Raw genomic sequence first — 19917 nt, 5'->3', positions numbered from 1 at the left:
CCTTCTCTGGTCTTTTCTTAGGCTAACGAAGTGGACGCCTTCCAAGAATCTACAAACTCCTTTATAAACACATGTACCATTTTGGATGTGCGCATCATGCTTTGATGAGGCAGAACAGATGCTAGGGTTATTCTTGGGGGTTCTCAGCCTTAACCTAAACAGAGGTAAGACAAAACCCAGGAATGAAAGCAACAACCATTTGCTCAGCTTCATTTTAATATGAAACCTTTTTTTATTATTTATTTATTTTTTTTACAAGAAAAATTAGCCATTACATAAGACTCGGCAATCAAACAATTTACTTGATTTAAATAAAATTTAGACAACAATAAATCCTTAAAACAGCTTTACATGTAAAGGCCATGACATGCAACATCAATGATCACACAAAATAAAAAAAAATCATTTGATAATTTTGGTAAATAAGGCACACAACTGGTTTTCTTACAAAAGGAATGGGTTTCAGTACACAACGTCACAGTATGAAGTTAAAATCGTGCAGGGAATTATAAAATGAACAAGTAGAGATCATTAGTTTTGAATTATAATTCCTTAATAATTATGGAAGACTTTACTACTAGTTTGAAAAGTGCATATTATTGACACTGCACAAGGCACAATATGGAATAAAAGCAGTTATGTTGTATGATATTGTTATTGCTTGCTATAAACTAATGGCATGTAACAGCTGCTTGACATACCGCTTAAATAATCTCAGAATGTGCAGAAACCAGACAAACTATCAACATAACAGATGGAAATCTTTGAACTTCCCATATGTAACAACATTCCCAAAAGCTAAGGATAAATTGCATGAAGCAGAAAACAGTAGTTAAACAGTAGGTCAAAAATCAACACAATTCAACGACTCCATCCATCACACACCAGAGATACGGGAGAGTGTTAAGGATTTAAAACAAGATTCTTAATTATTTACCTTCAGGAATACAGTCCAGCAGTCAAAATACCTTTGCCAGTAGAAAAATAAATATTACCATAAACAAAGAAATAAATACATTTTGGGGAAAGCAACCCTCAGCCATTTAACATTTCATCCAGTATGATCAACATTTAGAGTGTCATACTGCAGTGATAAATATGAGCACAAACCCTCTCCATTTATTTTTTTGGGAGTAAATCATCTGATTCAATATTTCGATTTTCCTTATGACACCGAATCCTCACAAATGGCAAAAAAAGGACTTGTCATTAAAACAAATCCGATCTACTACAGGCATCGAATTTAAGACTGAATTCCAGGGCTGGAAAATGCACAACATTTAGTAAAGTTTTCAACTTTACAATATTGACCTGACTAGATATTGGTCTTTGTAAGTGCATTCTATTCATGGACAATTGGAAGAAAAGTAATGGAAACTCACTGGTCAAAAGTAGTGGCAACCCTGTAAAATAAATACAAAAATAGAGCAGCAAATGCTCAGGAGCACTAATGGCAAGATTCAAAATACAGGAAGTCAACAAAACATTTAAAGTCTATACTCTACTCTCACCTGCATCATTGTCAATGCTAACTGAACGATGCAACTTTGCATATGTTCAATTTTGAACTTTTCAAACTCTTCCAGGATGTTCATGAAAATGCAAAACTAATATGAAATATATTAAGAGGTGGACTCCTGTTTCATAGGAATGCATCCTTCCATCTCCAAAACCTCTGGCCAGCCATCGTACTTGTTAGTCTCTGCATTGTTCTTGATGTGCTGGAGACATAAGAGATGGTTTATTCGATATTTAAGATATTAACCAAGAATCTGAACAGGACAAGGCTTCTCATTAGTGGGGGCTGTGGCCTGAGAACAAGATACGAGGCAAAATTACCTGCTCAAAGGGGCTCTTTGTCTTGATCCCTTTACCTCCAACAAACACCCAGTTATCTCTAAATGCCAGTATGCTGATGCTGGAGCTGCCCAATTCTGCGATCAGATTTCTGGCCTCATCGTTTAGCCTGTTCATAATAATAATAATAATAGAATGTTAACATAAATAGAAAATCTTAGATCTGTAAAATCTGAGCAAATATTTGGAAAAGGGACTCACTTTGTTGCAGGATCATCAAAAGTGGCCATCATAACAATGCTTCCATCATCTATTTCCTTCAAGAATTGGATAAGCTGGTTCACATCTAGACAAGAATGAACATTTGAAAAGATTAACATTTGAACGCGACTCAGGAGGTCATTCCAAGTTCTTGACCCTGTCCAGTTTGCAAATAGAAATAAGCTCTTAACAATAAAACTGTGCCAAAGTGGCCCTGTTTTTAAATGGTATTAAAATTAGTCTCTTGCCATGCAATTGAAACACAGCCATGGGGCCAGAAACCACTAGGGGGCATCAGCACACTTCCAAGTGGGCCTCAACATAATTAAAAATTATTTAAGACAAAATGAGTTTTAAATACACTTTTATTTCATATATTTAACCAGAAAATTGCTCTCTGCGAGTACATTTTATTTTTAAAATAACCTTATCCTGTCATGTAAATTTATTTGTCATACAAATATCAGTTCTTGAAACTCTATAATTAAGGAATTTAATGATTCACATATTAATTCTAAAATAATTTTGGTCACGCTTTATTTTAAGCTCCAGTTCTTGCTATTAACAAACTATTAGCTATGACTTTTGCGTCAATAAACTCCTAGTTTGCTGCTTATTATTAATAGTAAGGTAGTTTTTAAGTTAAGGTATTGGGTAGGATTAGGGATGTAGAATATACTCAAGCAGAATATGTGCTTTATAATACTAATAAACAACCAATATGTTAATAATATTCATAAGCAACTAGTTAATAGTGAGAGTTGGTCACTACACTGAAGTGTTACAATCATTTTAATTATTTTAATATCTTGTCAATCCTAATATCTGAAAATGAGCGGCTTTGTCATTACAGCAGAATTATCTGAAATAGCTTAGCTTACATGGAGGTCAAAATTGTTTTGAGTACTGTTGAATAAAATGCAGTTAGGAGAGATCCCATTAATACCCACAATTCTCAAACTCTTCTCATATGACTACTTTTTAGAGGACAACATTATAATACAAATTCTATACGATCCTATACTTTTCTGAATATATGTGAATGTGTGTATAAAAATGGGAAAAATAGACTGTGCACCTAACAGCTTAAGTTAGGTGATCACCTAAGATGGATTTTAATAAAATGCAAATACAAGTTACAACAGGTACTAAATTTGCAAATGAAAACAAGATATGAGGTATAAAAACAGATTTACCTCCAGACCACATGTCAAAGGAATCAGCCTTGGTGAGCTCACCGGTCTTGCCTGTAAAATACTGTCGATTAATTCAGTCCAACTTCTCTCAGAATGTAGTAACTGTTCAGTTAAAAAGGTTTCAACATGTATGCATTTCTAAAAACAAAACAGGAAGCATACCATTGATCAAAGCAATGTTTATACCCCGGCCAATGTTGTTCTTCACTCCACTCATTAATCTGATAAAAGATAAAAGATAAAAAATTAAAAGTTCAAAAGCAGCAGCCAAAATCTTCTCACGTCTGCTCTAAATTCAGGAAGTCACCATCCGTTAAAAAAAAAAGTCAAGATTTGTATTTTTCTATAGTGATTATTCAGTAGTACTGTGTAATTAGAGATCTGTGTAAAACCTACACATTGTCCTGAAAGCACATTTTCGGGCCGACGACGCTGGCTGCTCCACTGGTGATCTTAAAAGCAAATTGGCCCTCGGAACATGGTTTAGAAAGGCCACATTTGTTGTGTGGACGACTGGTGGCTGAAACATCAATACATTCATAAACCTGCATCTTAACTACTTGAGGAAGAAGAAAAAAAACTTTTTTGGCTATGTTCTAGTCATCTGTCTGCATGGTTTTTTAATTCTTTATATTATTTTCACATATACCAGACAGGCGTCTTCACTCTGAATTATGCCTACCACAAACATCTTTAAGTGGTTGAAGTTATAAAAAGATCACACCCCAACACACCTATTTTATCTAAAGTAAACAGCAGCTGGCAGAAACTCCAGCCAATGTGACAACTATGGAACTCTGTCTCTAATATCAAGAATCTAACACCTACATGCCATTTAGTTCAAGTTTAACTATGCACACCTGTAACCAAGGATTGCTTTCTGCACAGGTTCAAGTTAATGTTTTTAATTCCTCATTTATATCTTCACAATTCTAATATTATATAGAAGTCATTCAAAGATACAGGAGGAGTTTGTTAATCTAGTACAGTCAGTTGCTATTTAGGATGAGATAGGAACTCATTCACCATCCTCAATTCTTATATGTAGTAAAAAAATAAAAACCCTGTACTCACGGACGGTCTCTGCAGGTGCATATCGTGCTGTTGAGAAACATAGGTCGATTAGCAAATAGCAGTGTGCCATGTCAAACACTGAAAAACGTAAACTCATTCCTTGACTAAACAAGTGTATTATCTCTGTGGCTCAGTGGTAGAGCATTGCGTTAGCAGTGCAAAAGGTTGTGGGTTAAATTCCCGGAGAACACACATACTGGTAAAAAAAATGTGTGGCCTGAATGCACTGTAAGTTGCTTTGAATAAAAGCTTCGGCTAAATGCATAAATGTAATGTGTGCAGTAACATTAATGTTCTGTATGTACAAAAGATGTTGCAGAAAATGACTGCATGAATGAACTCACCAAGTACTTTCCCCAAATTCATATTGCTCTCTAATAGCTCAAATGCCAGGAACACAACCACAAATAAGATTGAAACCAGCACTGCCAGTTTCAAAAGTCCTGTTAAAAAAAAATAAAAAAAACTTAATTTCAACATTTTGTTCACTTTTGCACAATAAACAATACAGCAATTTTTTTTTCTTAGTATTCCTGTGGCTCAAGTGGTAGAGCATTGCATTGGCAGCACAAGGTTGTGGGTTCGATTCCCACGGAACACATGTTAGGTAAACAATTATATAAGGGTCTGCTAAATGCATAAATTAAACTTTTAAAGCAAAACTATTTTTTGCACTTTTATTACACATACATTACCACAGCATATTGTCAATGACAAAAAAGCAAATATTTGCTTTTGGTTACATGTTAAATATACGTAAACAGAGTTCATCCTGGAAGAAACGGAAACAAACCTCCCGCTCTCATCATCCTGACGGCTTCACGAGCACCAGTCACCACGCTGAAATCCACACACCTGACAGGAGCACAGATATCATCAGAGAACAAAAGCCTGAATTCCTAAATATCCCAGCTAAAACACTTACATTACCTGCAGGGATTTCCTCAAGATAAATGGACCACAAAACCAGTCATAAGGGTATTTTTAATTGAGTATTTGCTTATTGAGTAAGCTTTCCATTGATGTATGGTTTGTTAGAATCGATACATTAAGAATGTTATATATTAAGAGAATAGCCTTAAAAGTTGTCCAAATTAAGTTCTCAGCAATGCATATTTCAAATCAAAAATTAAGTTTCAATATATATACTGTTAGAAATTTACTAAATATCTTCATGAACATGATCTTTACTTGATTTTTGGCATAATAGAAAAATCATTTATTTTGACCCAAACATTGTATTGTTGCCTACTATTATTACACATATACCCATGCTACTTATGACTGGTTTTGTCGTCCAGGGTCACATACATGTTAAAAATTACACAGTGAAACAATGACCAGGTTGACCAACTGACCTAATTTTGGCTGATTCAGATTCATAATTCACATTATCGATCCTCATGTATTTGCTTGTTATATATTCAGAGTAACTTGATTATCCTTTCAGTTAAGCATATACACACACACACACACACACACACACACACAAACACTTTACAATGTTTATTTCAACATCACAAACGTATATAATGTATGAAGGCATTACATTGTTTATGAATAAAGTGCACAATTTCTATTTTCAATTATTTTAGTGAATTCTAATATTAGTATCCATCTTTTGCTCAGCATCTTTGTTGTTATTAAACTGTACTCTGCTCTTCATATATCAACATGAGCACTGGCCATTATTAATAACAATATTGATCAAAACCTATTCACATGTATAGAAAGGTAGGAAAACAAAATATATAATGTTTACGTAATAAACTGAGTTTTAGATTGTAACGTTACCAGCCAATCTGAAAATGTCTCTTTCTCACAAGCCAGTAAAGCATTCGTCTAAAACAAACACGTACATCCTGAAAACCTCTAATTAAGCCTGAAAAAGATGCCAGAAGCTAATGAATCGAAGTTTAGTTGTCAGTTGTCAACAGTAACAGTGACGGTGGCCGTCAACAATAGGCGAATATATACAAAACAAGAATAAACCTTAAACCAGATATATAATATGAACTCAAGAAATCATGCAACTCCGCCAAAACACTTTTAGACTGATAATGAATAAAGAAGAAGAGAGTAGAAAGAAGTACCTGGTGCAACGGCGTCGGCGACACAGCCCTGAGTATCCCCACACATCCGGGTTCGCCAGAGGGAAGGAGGGCGCGTGAAGAGATGTGTACGTGTATTAAGAAAGACACGCCCATGTCCGCCCACAGTGCCCAGGGGTTTTTTGTTTTATATAATAATTTGTTAAAAACTAATCATACTAGTTTTAGATTACGTAGTTCAATTTGAAGCCCTTTGGATGTCATGGAAAATTATATACAAAAATAATAGATTATTATTATTTTAAGACGTTTGGGTTAAACTGACGTAAACAATGTTTAAATAGTAAATTCTTGATATTTTAGTTTTTTTATTTATTTAATTTTCTTATTTATAAGTTGAATAGTGTGTACACCTAGGCAATGGACAGAGAAAACTTCAGGCAATACGATACAGTAGTATAGGCTACAAACTTTATAATTAAATTTGTTTATTTTATTTCACTACATTTTATTTCCTATAAAATGAATTTTGAGTCAGATGGGTGAACATGTTTGAGAGTCTGGTTCTTGTTGGTGTGTAGTGTGGTATGTAGTGTGTGTGTGAGAGTGTCTTAGTGAGGAGGTGTGAGGTGAGTGTAAGCCTTTTATGAGGTGTGTGGTTTGTTTGTTTTTCAAGACAGACAACTGTTTTGTCTCTTTTTCTTTTGACATATATATGTGTGTGTATATATATATATATATATATATATATATATATATATATATGGACGAGAGGAGGAGCATAAATAATGCAGATGTTTAAATGCATTTCTATTTATTTACAATTCAAAAACTGTAGATTGGTCTATTTGAAAATACATAGTCCTAAAGCTCAAGGAGTGATTGCCAGCAGCAGTCTGAGGGAATATGAATGATTCCAGTGCAAAAGACAGAGAGGGTGAAAGTGAATTCACTCCTAATGAATATCCTCTGGTTCCTGTATAAGACAAGATATCATTTGCCTTGGTCTGAATAATGCAGTTCACCATAATTTCCAAGCATTTATTGTCCAGTCACAGTGCCTGGGTCATGAGATTTGAAACTATTCACGCTTGTCTGCAAAGCCTGGGTAGTTCCCATTGTTTAAATGTTGTTCATTCAATGAGATCCTAAAGAAAAAAAAGGATAGAAGTCAACAAGTGAAGGTGAAAATAAATATATAATCAACTATAAATTAATGAAAACAGCTTAATACGGTGGATACAGGCAAGGATAATATTGATTGATTCATCAAGCTCACATCATCTGAGTCCTCCTGGACCTGGAAACCATTTAGTTTGCCATTGGGACTGTTCTCATTGCTAACAAACAGATCATCATCTTGGAGCTGCAGAGCCGAAAAGTGATACGCGGGTGACCTGCAGGGGGCAGAATTTGACCGATAGAGAATCTGGCTTGATATAAATTTTTATATGAGAAATAAAGACAATCAAGATTTATCATAGGACCTTACCTTTCTCTGCAGTTTATCCTCTTTGAAGTGATTATTAAAGCTGAAGTAATAACCAAACCAATGACCCCCACACAAGCACACACCACAATAAGAACCAGCATCCCTGACTTCAAATAGAAAGACAATTACAGTAATAAATGTTCAACAGCCATGTTTTTTTATGTATTCTTTTAAATGCGCTGATTGATTTATGAACGAAATTCATATTGATTTTCAGAAATACATCACTCTTGCTCATACTGGCTATGCAAACTATTTTATTATCTTTATTCTGTAACATGCACGATAAGTGATTTTACTTCATTTTTTGGCCACTGTATAGTGAATAATGATTGTCATAGAAACAGGCCACTCACTGATCTTTTAGCTTCCAAATTTGAGGAAGTTGGAGAAGTTTCATTCCCACAAAGCTTTTTAAAAACATCTTGTCTTGGAGGCCTGACACCCCCCTCACATTTATCAGCAGGAATCTTACGATACCTGTTAAACACAGTGGTATAGTTATAACAGTGAAGTGTATGTAAGTGTGTGTGTATTTATTTGCTATATAGAAATCTAGATGCATTTCACCATCACCCTGTATTCTGCAGATCTTCTAGCTCCCCATTTAAGCAAAAATCCTTGGTTTGATTCAGGAAGTCGGGTTGTAGGAGACACTCCGAGGTGTTTTCATGCCGATAGAAACCGTACTCGCTGTTGACAGGAGAGATGTTCAGAATACACTTTTGTTTGTTCACAAGCAGAAATCCAAACCTCAGAGTGGTGCAATTTTTCCTACCACATGTAGTCTTCTCTAGTGCAATTACATGGACGCTGCTGCCTGCTGACCACATATCCTCTCCCATTTCTACACGCTGACAGTTTCTTGAGTCTTCTAAACGTCTCTTTGTAGCCCATGAGGCATCCGTCTGTTTCTGGGTCAGAGTCATAGTCAGCGTGCGCCAACCACTGCACATAGTCCTCTTCTCCACCTAGGAATAGACATGATTTGTACAAACTTCTAAGACTAAATATTGTATTGTCACAATTGTGGTACAGATATAAATTATATTGATGATTATTGAGTAGTGGGAGCAGTTACATCACTTTTCTACGTAATCATAGTTAGCATTTTTACCTAGTAGATAATAAAATTGGTGAAAAAAACATTAAAGCAGATACTTGAACTAGGCTATCAGAGACTTATGATCAAGCATGTATCAGCAAACCAGAACACAGACAAACTTAATTTTTTTTTTCCTTCTTGAGGCAGTGACATGAAGTGACTCCTCAGTCGGACCATTGTTCTTTGATGTCAAATGATCCTTCGCAAAGACTCACCCACTTTAGTTACTGTTGCTACGTCTGACAAGCCATGGCACTCTCTTATCACACATCATGTTCTCATGCAGAGAAAAATACATCATGGAGCAAAGAGGACACAACGTGCTGACAGAGAAGACAAATTTTGGCCTTTTTTGTAAGAAATTCAAACAATAAATGCCATTTTATGGCTCTTTGATGTGTCATGACAGATCGCTGTAGCGCCTCAATTCAAGCAGCATGTGTACCGATCATCTCTTCCTCTTTACTAGTTATATGAAATAAACATGAATGAACATCAGAAGGTATCTTGTGTCGACTGCAGAAAGACATCAATACACACCATTTTTCAAGTTCAACGTTAATCTACTCTCGGCAGTGGCTCAGTGGTTCATGTAGGTTGTCTACACCTAACACCAGCTCCTCCTGACGAGCTGGATGGCGCCTTGCAGGGCTGACATCGCCGTGAATGTGAGGCAATTTGAAAAGCGCTTTGGATGACCATGGGGTCTGTTGAAAGCACTATATAAATGCAGTCCATTTACCTTTTACTCTCCTGTCTGGTTTTTTGTTGGACGAAATAGCAAATTCAGCAGTACAATTGGTCAGAGAGTCAAGTCAGTTAAACTCGCGAAGGGTCAATTCTACATTATTCACTGATTTGTGTCTGAGCTTTGATGATTCAGCAAGATATTTATTACACAATTTTTATTCTGCCCATAATTCTTGAAACATTTCTTACATTCTTTGGTGAGCAGGTGCTCGAAGTCAATGGTGACAGCCACCCACATGGGCTGATCATCATCGTCTGGGCGGTAGCCGAAAATGCTGATATTCATTGTCTTGGTTCCCGGCTCGGATGCCAGTCCTGCTAGGAAGATCGGGTGGTCTGTGAAATTAAATACATTCCAGCACTGTCCTTCATCTGTGGAAAACCTGAAAACATTCATATATGACAGTGACCACAAATGAGATGTTTGTTCTTTCAGAATGAGAACAATGTGTTATACAACTGCAGGGCAAGTGATAGTGAGTTACTTTATTGAGTTGATTTGTCTGTCTCTGTGCGCCTCCACTGCCACTATCAGCCCTCCAGAGTCCAGGATGCTATAGTGGTGGGGTCCTCTCAGAGTCCCCCACCAGGTGTAACCTCCGTCCCCAGACACATACACATCCGGCCGAGCGGCTGAAATGGAGTCACCAACACTACCTGCAGTGACATTTAATGTTTTGACACGTTTGAATGTTAAGTTGTGGAGGTTGTGGGGAGATAGTTGGTAGGGGTTAGTACCATGAGCGATGACCAGACCAATGGCAGTAGGTTCAGAGAGAGGCAGCATGGGAGTGATTCCACTGAAGTGACTGTGCTCTCCGTGGATATGCAGGTTACACTGGATAAGAAAATCACACAATCACACACATGCATTTACAGTGACATTTAAAGTGGCCATTAAAAGAAAAAAAAAAATCTCACAATCCAATGAATAACCGATGTACTGTATAGAACCAAGTCACCAGGTTGGTTTTCTTTTTTTTTTTTTTATTAAGAAATTATACTCAGGTGTATGTCACAAAATGGAGGAAAAGATCTGTTGCTTCTTCTCTTTCATTGATTTGAAGGAAACCAAAATTAGTCAAAATTAGGGCTAATCTGTATGATAATTGTTTTGATAAACATTTTGGTAAAAGATGGAATCATTTTAAATTGCCTTGCGTTGAATGTAATTATGGCTACTTTTAAAATCTTCAATATGTTCTTGCCTAACTTCCTGTTTAAACAGGAAACACATCAACAGAATGGGGGAAAAAATGGTACTTATAGAAACTTTAACTTTAATAAAATGCAATTTCTCATCACTTAGACCTCAGTTGTTACCTTTTTTGAGGTTTCTGGACAGTCCACATTCTCTGGCTTCTTCAGAAATCTCCATCTTCCACCTCTGTCGAATGTTATGACTGAACGAATGCGTCCATCTACAGCCCAACAGGAGTAAGACATCTTTTAGTTATGACATATAAACATATAACATCACCAATACAAGCGTGATTGGTCATTTGGCACTTAAAGGGATAGTTTTTATGAAAATGGGAACTCTGTCATCTGTCAAATTTTTCATCGCTGGAAAAACTACTTTTTTTCAGAGGTTTGTCACTTAAACATTGATGCTTCAGAAAGTTTGTAAAATAAATTAATATACATTAGTTACAATCAGGGCTTCAAAAAATATATATATATAAAATACAATCGGTTCACTACTCCTATAAAATTAAGTTTTGAGAGGGAAAAAAAACAAGCAATGTAGGCTCACGTTGCATTTGATTAATAGGCTACATTCATAAATAGAAATAACGTGTTAAAATGCCAGTAAAGCAAAGTGTTTACAAACATTATAAACATCATATATATACATAGGCTATCTATGATAAACACAGTTATTAGTTTCCTTCTCTCCACAACAAATCCTCTAAAGTTAGGGCTATGCATTTAAGCTATAAAAAAATATAATATCTTTGGGTGCTAACAGTGCTACTGATACTTTCTGCTCCACTCTTACATCTTGTTTAGGCACTGTTTGCCCCTTATCTTCCAGGCCAGCCTGTAACACCCCTTCTGCCCCTTGGTTATCTGAAGTTCTATGTGAACACCGTTCTAAGCTTGGAGCTGCTGAAATGATGTGGCGTAAGTCCAAAAATACTACTCACCTTAATTTGTATCAGTCACACCTATCTTCATTCTCTGCTAATGTCTCCACTGCTAAAATGACACACTACCATAACAAAATTAACAATTCGTCTAACTCTCGCATGCTTTTTAAAACATTTTCCTCACTTCGTCCTCCTCCTCCCCCTCCTGCTTCATCTCCAATAGCTGACGACTTTGCCACGTTTTTCATTAATAAAATCAAACACATCAGTGCACAACTTTCCACACCACAATCACTCAAGCTCATATCACCAGCAAACATACACTCATTTACAACCTTCTCATCACTCTCTGTGGCAGAAGTCTCAAAACTCATCCTTTCTAATCATCATACTACTTGCCCACTTGATCCTATTCCATCTCATCTCCTTCAAGCCATTTCTCCTGCAGTTGTACCTGCACTCAATCACATCATCAACTCATCCCTCCACACTGGTGTTTTTCCCTCATCATTTAGACAGGCACGTATAACTCCATTACTTAAGAAACCCACCCTCGACTCATCTCTTTTAGAGAACTACAAAGCAGTTTCCCTTCTTCCTTTCAATGCAAAAACACTTGAACAAGCTGTGTTCAACCAAGTCTCTACATTTCTTACACACAACAACCTCCTTGACAGCAACCAATCTGGCTTCAGAAGTGGACATGCCTTGCTCTCAGTTGTTGAAGCTCTAAGACTGGCAAGAGCGGAATCCAAATCAGTACTTATCCTGCTTGATCTGTCCGCTGCTTTTGACACGGTTAACCACCAGAACCTCCTATCAACCCTACTGGCAAAAGGCAGATAGGTCCTTCACAGAGGTGAGGTGTCCAAGTCACAACATCTAACTACTGGGGTGCCTCAGGGCTCAGTTCTTGGACCACTTCTCTTCTCTGTCTACATGGCATCATTAGGTTCTGTCATTCAGAAACATGGCTTTTCATACCACTGCTATGCTGATGACACTCAACTCTCATTCAATCCTGATGATCCGATGGTAGCTATTCGCATCTCAGCTTGTCTAACAGACATTTTTTGCTGGATGATGGACCATCACCTTCAACTCAACCTTGCCAAGACAGAACTGCTTGTGATTCCAGCAAACCCATCATTTCATCACAATTTCACCATCAAGTTAGGCACATCAACCATAACTCCTTCAAAAACAGCTAGAAGCCTTTGAGTTATCATTGTTGGACAGCTGACTTTCTCAGACCACATTGCTTAAACTTTCCGATCCTGCAGATTTGCATTATTCAACATCAAGAATATCAAGCCCTTTCTTTCGCAACATGCTGCACAACTCCTGGTTCAAGCTCTTGTTCTGTCCAGGCTGGACTATTGCAATGCCCTCTTGGCAGGTCTTCCAGCCAGTTCTATCAAACGTTTACAATTAATCCAGAACACGGCAGCAAGATTAATTTTTAATGAGCCAAAAATAATTCAAGGCATTGATGTTTGCCTACAAAACTACCACTAGCTGTGCACCCATTTACCTAAATTCATTACTTCAGACTTATGTGCCCTCTAGAAGCTTGCATTCTGCAAGTGAACATTGCTTGATTGTGCCATCCCAAAGAAGCACAAAGTCACTTTTACAGACTTTTAAATTACATGTTCCCTCCTGGTGGAATGACCTGCCCAACACAATCCGAGCAGCTGAGTCCTTAGCCATCTTCAAGAATCGGCTTAAAACACATCTCTTCCATCTTTATTTGACCCTCTAACTTTAGCACTCATTATTCTAATTCTATTCTTAAAAAAAATCTAACTACATTTCTAATCTTTTTGTATTCTATTTTCTTTTCATTTATTATGCAATTGTGTGTGTGTGTGTATATATATATATATATATATATATATATATATATATATATATATATATATATATATATACATTTATATCTGTGTGTGTGTGTGTGTGTGTGTGTGTGCAAAGACCTCTAACACTAGCTTGCACTATTCTTTTTTTATACTATCTGTTTTGTTTTTATTTATTATATTATTTAAAAGCCCATGCTACGTGTACTGTGTTAACCTAACTGAGAATTGTTATAGCGCTTATATATCATTGCTCTTTTTGTTGTTTTTCATTTCTTCCACTGTCCTCATTTGTAAGTCGCTTTGGATAAAAGCATTTGCTAAATGAATAAATGTAAATGTAAATAAAAACAATAATCCCAAAACAAATTAATTTAAGGTAAAACTGATACCTCCCTCGATTGGTTGCAAAATATGTTGTATCTGTGTGCGCGTGAGGTATTGCCATTGTGACTTAAGTTACCTATGATTGATTTACAGCTGAGTGTGGGAATTTCAAGCGATGGATGGATCAGCATCACATTTGCATATCTGAATTCCTGATTGTTTTTTTTTATATTAAATGCAACGATAAAATAAAGTTTTAACCGGTTAATGGCCGTTTCAAATTTTCGATTCTGTTCGGAACTATAAAATTTGATTCTGTTTCTGGTTCTATTCCTGTCAAAATTTCGTTCGTTTCTGGTTTTCGTTCCTTTAACTGGTTCAGAACCCTGTGTATAGTACATTACTTTAATCCAAATCTTCTGAAGAGACACAATTGCTTTATATGATGAACAGATTTAAGGGAATAATTCACCCCAAAATTTAAATTCTGTCATTAATTTCTCACCCTAAAAACTACACCCAAACCTATAAGACCTTTTTTCATCTTCGGGACACAAATAAAGATATTTTGGATGAAATCCAAGAGCTTTTTTGTCCCTGCCCACAAATGACAGTCAAAAAATGACAGTCTGCTAAATGCATACATTAAATTTAATTTAAAAAACACAAGCACTGTACATAGTTTACAAGCAGAGGAATGCACACGTTTACATCATCAGTTGCGTTGTTGTCTATACAGGGTTAAAAAGCTCTCAGATTTCATAAAAAATATCTTAATTTGTGTTCCGAAGATAAACAAAGGTCTTATGGGTTTGGAACGGAGTGTGAGTAATTAATGACAGAATTTTTATTTTTGGGTGAACTATTCCTTTAATTTATGATTTTTAACACACAAACATAGAGCACATCGAATATGGTACATGGAAGCTTAAATTTCTAGGTGAACTAACACTTAAGATAAACTAAATCACATGAAACAAGTGTTCATACCCTCCTCCAGTATGTTGGTGAGATAGACCCCTCTCAAAGATGTAACGTTTGTGAAATCGCTCTTCCCCTCCCCGCCGAACAGGTGGCGCTCCAGAGACTTAGAATACAGGATTCCACGGTCATCCGAGGTGTAGATTGTGCCAAAATATGTGTCTTCTGTAAGCATGTGAGATCGCATCACATACAGTCACTCTGCTGACACAACTTTCTCTCAGACGAGATAAGAGATCACCTGCAAGTCATTATTATTCACACACATACATAGCAAACCCATCTAACCGGCTTCATGTGACAAAAGGAGAATCGAAAATCCAATGAGAAACAGACTGACATGTAATAGGCATGATGGGAAATAAGATAACTCTTCAGATGAGCCATAGACTGTATGTGATGCATACATGTAAATACAATGAGGGGTGTATTTGTGCGTAACCTCCAAGGCCTGACTGAAAGACTACACCATCCTCACTCTTATCTGTTTCTAGTGATCGTCGCAGCACAAAGACCTCCAGACTCGAAGATGAATAGCGTACATCACACTGACCTAAAAGAGCCTAGCATTTTGCGCAGAGACATTCTCTGATATGTCAGCACAAAGTGGAACTCGCTTGACAAGTCCAGCCTCCACACTGTTAAACTGACAGCAACAGTGGTTGAGCTGTTAAATAACACTGATACTTTTCTTTTACAACTCTAAAGGATGGAGAAGGAAGTTGAAAAGTGTGAAACAGCACCTCCAGGGTTGTCCACATGCATGAAGATCATGTCCTCGTCACCGTCCAGAACGGAGTAGAACTGCAAGCAGACATCAAGAGTGAGTCAAACAGTTGCACACAGCTCTCCACTCAAGTATGAGCTTGTGACCGGTTTTTTTCTGCCAAATCAGCAGGACCAAGGGGAGTAATAGCACAACTCTCAAACACCCACCCCCTCCTTTTTAAAGAAATTAGAATAATAATACAAAATAAATACATTTTATTCTATGAATTAACAATAAATTAATAAATTATTATATTTATATAATTCATTAATTGTATTGATTTCATTATAATAATATTAAATTAGTATGTTGATGATATTATATATCAAATATATATTTCTTATATTTTTAATTATTTATAAACTATATTATAATATTTTATAAATAAAAAATATAAATAAATATATCAGTTTCATTATAAGTGTTCAAACTTGTGTGTTATGAAAAAATAAAATTTAATACATTTAATTTAATCCATTAATAATAATACTATTAATACTAATAATTCTGGAATTATGGAATATATATATATATATATATATATATATATATATATATATATATATATATATATATATATATATATATATTAATTTATTAAAAGTAATTAATGAAAAGTAATATTTTCTTTTCTTTTTAAATTTTTTATTAGCGTGTTTAAAGCTTTGTGTTTTATCCACACCTGCTCTGTAGTTACTGACGGTAGCTGTGCTTTTCTGAAATGGTCGCCCTGGTCTGAGGACACATAGATGACACGGGGAGAGCCCTGTAAACACAACATGTCATAAATTAAGCATGCTTTGATGATTCTTACAGGAGGGAAAATGAAAAAGGGTGGACAACATGGTGTGTTCATGTGGGTGAAAACATGGTTGAGTGTGCATGTTGTCGGAGTTCCACACCAGTTTTTCCATGACAGAGGTAAACAGGAAGCCACCGATGAATCCGAAGGAGAAGATGTTCTTGGCGATCGTGGTGAAAGTTTTGCCGACATCCTGTGTCCGTCTCAGAATGAGCTCGCCTCGTCTTGCTGCCTCCACTAGTTCAAACCCAATTACCATTTAACTGATAAGTGTTAAATTGAATGGCCAATTTTCTCAGTTGTACATGAAAATTTATCTCAAAGAATATCAGTCTAATGATTTCTTAAGTGTTATTTAACAAAAATAAAAAAACTGTTGAAATCACGCACCAGTTCCTTTTGGGCTGGAGCTGAAAAAAAGAGTGATTCCAGGTCCCCTTAAAAGGAATAAAAAAGGAAAACTGTATTTTTACTTACGGAAATTCATTATTTTATTTACAAAAGATATTCAAATACACAGACATTGGAAATCTTTCGGTTCTTGTTGGGTTACTCATGTCACCCTGTTATTGCTCTCACCATGTGAACGCATGAACTCCTTCGTGAACTTTAGACCAACTGTTCCCAAAGTCTTCTGAGAGCCATAGCCCATCCTGAACAGAGAGAACATCTTAAGTGTCAGCTAATTAAAAATACAATAATAATGTGGCAGAAACCTGAATCCCCTCACAAAACCTTACTCACATCAATGCTGATGACCGCAAGGTATTGTGGGTCCTGGTAGTTGAACTGAATGGCCTGTGCTGGATGGAATGGGAGCTGCACTGATCTGAACGTCACACCAGCATCCATTGACGTAAAAATAACTCCTCCTGGGCTTTCAGTGAAAGGCAGGTTGGCTGTTAGAATCACCTGTAATGGGACAAAAAGTGATATAAAACAATATAGTACAGAAATCATGAGGAGGTGAAATAAAGTGTAGTTTTTGGAGTTGATGAAGTAAGTTAGTTCCAAAGAACTAACACACACCAGGATATTAGCTTCACACCAAAACCACTTCAGAAGAAGTAAAACAAAACAAAAAAAGCCTAATTGCATGTTGGGTTTTAACACAAAGCACTTAATTGTCATTAGCAATGTCTTGTTTGATATAACCCTGAGCTGGCTTAAGTCAGTTGTAAATGTCATGGCCCCTTCTGTTGGGACAGAATCTCTGCGGTGTCAGAATGTAAAATGTAAAACTACATATAATGACAAAGTTAAAATGATTATTCTATTATTATTATTAGTTATCAGAATTAGCTAAAACAAGTTGCCTTGTGACTTTCTCAGAGATAAAGCCTTAGCACATTTATTTACCTGTTGAGGGTTCCCGGGTCCAGCACTTATCCCAAAGTCACTCTTTATAAATGTGTTGTTAATGGCATGGGAGACATCATGAAAAGATTTTCCATAGTCTTCACTAGAAAAAGATAGTAAATCGGTTAAGAAGTCCAAAACAGCTGGCTAGGCCAGTAAAAGGGAAAATTTCTGACTGTTTTGAGATCAGTATCTGTGGCTGTGTAAAAGCCTGAACTGGCCACATTGGTCTACATTAGGTGCCCGGTCATGTTCAGCTCCAACCCTGATCAAACTTGATAATTGCAGACAAATATGTTTGGAGCAGGGCTGAAAGTGAAGTCTGCAGGTCGTAGATCTACAGGAAAAGGATTGGACACCTCTGGTCTACAGTACATGTTATTGGTAGAAATTGCACCACTGACCTCCTATACAGACGCGATGAACCGCCTTCATAAAATGAGTCAGAGGGAGCGCTGAGTGTGGAAAGAACCAGGATTACCTGAGATGGACAGAAAAAGGGTTCACACTACCCCTGTGTCATTTCTTTATAAATATACATAAACCCTTTAAAGTGACTGATTATGAATGAATACCACATTGTTCATCCAATTTTTCAAGACAATAACCTTAAAACAGATAATTTAGATGAGATAATGATTAGTAATATTAAGATGATTTGGATAGACCGACTAACCCCAGTTCCATCTCCAACCCATGTGAGGGTAAAACTGGATCCATCATCACCATGAAACCCCGTCTAGAAAAAGACCAGAGGACAGAGTTGCACATACTTGGTCGTCGTGATTTTGCCAAGTAAGACATGTTCCTGGATCAACATCGTTGTTTGATCCTGGATTAACATTACTGTCCAAAAAAATGGACTAAACCCAATCCCTACCCCTAAACCTAAATCCTACCCATAATTCATTCCTAAAAATCAGTAGGAGCTGACTTACAAGGGTGTAGAAGCACCTAACCCTGATTGTAAGCCTAAAACAGATACTCCCAGAAGAGTTATCCCTCAGTTCTGATTGGTCGATTGGAATGTTGTCCCAGGATCAACAAGGATGTTAATGCAGGAACATGTTGTACTTGTTGAAGTAACGGCCACCCCTAAGTGGACTTTCCTGTTCTGGCTTTCACTTAAAGGGATTCAAAAGTAAATAAATAAATAAAATCACTCTTCACAGTGTGGTTCCAAACCTATAGGACTTTTTATTATTATGATTATTTATATAAAATATATACCAACAGCATTGTTTGTGAGTTTTCTATTTCAGTGACCAAAACACATTGGACAAATAAATAATAAAATGTTATTATTAATTTAATTTTGCTACTGCCAACTATCAGTTAAAATGCCTAACTGTTAGTTAATAGAGAAATACTTTTAGCACGACTGTGACGTTTGTGACTATAACATTCAGGTAAATTGGGTCACCTTCTGACATTCATCTCAATGTCAAAAGTAAACTCCACAATAAAATCAATTACCCGGATGGAGAGAACTACATTCAGCATCTCGCGCTCACCTCGTGCGTGTGGCTGAGCAGAAGCGCTTGGTCTTTGGGTGACAGTGGAGACTTGCACGCCGTGAAATGCGCTTGTCCCGTCCAGGTGTCCCGTCTGTGTCTCGAGTGACCGCGTGGAGTCCGAGAGAAAGTCACTGTCCTCGCGCTGCGTTTCCCGTGAACGAACGCGTCCTCACCGAGGACCAGTAAACACGCACTACCCAATGCGAGCAATGTCCAGTTCATGACTGTAAGACAGCTAGGAAGAAGTTTCCTAATGCCTCAGAAGATGCTGCGCGGGAGGAGGAGTGAATACCGACTCGACGCAAACTCTTCAAGGTAAGTGTCCCAAAGCGATGTGAGCTGCCTAGTCAGCATTATTGCTAAAACAACACAACATTTTACTACATTACAGACGTGTACAGGGCTTTTGGGCATCAGGTGCAGGATTTTGAGCAATTATAATTCATATTTTTTTTGTAAATTTATGAACACTTATGGCTTTAAA

At 36.7% G+C, this 19917-nt stretch overlaps 2 protein-coding genes across 3 annotated transcripts; both read right to left on the bottom strand.

Moving 5' to 3' along the window:
• Nucleotides 1-208: 208 nt before the first annotated feature.
• On the bottom strand, nucleotides 209-6524 carry LOC127956921 (protein FAM3C). Its single transcript, XM_052555210.1, has 10 exons — nucleotides 6422-6524; nucleotides 5122-5183; nucleotides 4673-4771; nucleotides 4329-4355; nucleotides 3651-3774; nucleotides 3417-3475; nucleotides 3255-3305; nucleotides 2059-2143; nucleotides 1840-1966; nucleotides 209-1721 (listed from the first exon to the last, which is right to left on the bottom strand). The coding sequence occupies exons 2-10, from the start codon at nucleotides 5135-5137 to the stop codon at nucleotides 1623-1625; spliced, it is 687 nt and encodes a 228-aa protein (XP_052411170.1). The 5' UTR covers nucleotides 5138-5183; nucleotides 6422-6524; the 3' UTR covers nucleotides 209-1622.
• An 882-nt stretch (nucleotides 6525-7406) lies between these two features.
• On the bottom strand, nucleotides 7407-19736 carry si:dkey-159a18.1 (sortilin). 2 transcript variants are annotated; one of them, XM_052555207.1, is made up of 21 exons: nucleotides 19431-19734; nucleotides 18593-18655; nucleotides 18321-18397; nucleotides 17917-18019; nucleotides 17302-17469; nucleotides 17137-17210; nucleotides 16948-16994; nucleotides 16658-16794; nucleotides 16438-16521; nucleotides 15730-15790; nucleotides 14996-15151; nucleotides 11050-11147; nucleotides 10465-10564; nucleotides 10212-10383; nucleotides 9916-10109; nucleotides 8650-8842; nucleotides 8448-8564; nucleotides 8228-8351; nucleotides 7872-7978; nucleotides 7659-7776; nucleotides 7407-7527 (listed from the first exon to the last, which is right to left on the bottom strand). In XM_052555207.1, exons 1-21 carry the CDS (start codon nucleotides 19653-19655, stop codon nucleotides 7513-7515), a joined length of 2433 nt encoding a protein of 810 aa, XP_052411167.1. In that variant the 5' UTR covers nucleotides 19656-19734; the 3' UTR covers nucleotides 7407-7512. The 2 variants fall into 2 exon arrangements, with proteins under 2 accessions (XP_052411167.1, XP_052411168.1); XM_052555208.1 differs by lacking the exons at nucleotides 7407-7527; nucleotides 7659-7776; nucleotides 7872-7978 and having other exon boundaries at nucleotides 8442-8564; nucleotides 19431-19736.
• Between the last annotated feature and the right edge of the window lie 181 nt (nucleotides 19737-19917).

This window comes from Carassius gibelio, chromosome B4 (assembly GCF_023724105.1).
Source record: "Carassius gibelio isolate Cgi1373 ecotype wild population from Czech Republic chromosome B4, carGib1.2-hapl.c, whole genome shotgun sequence".
Taxonomy (NCBI): Eukaryota; Metazoa; Chordata; class Actinopteri; order Cypriniformes; family Cyprinidae; genus Carassius; species Carassius gibelio.
This window is presented reverse-complemented; position numbering and strand designations above follow the sequence as displayed.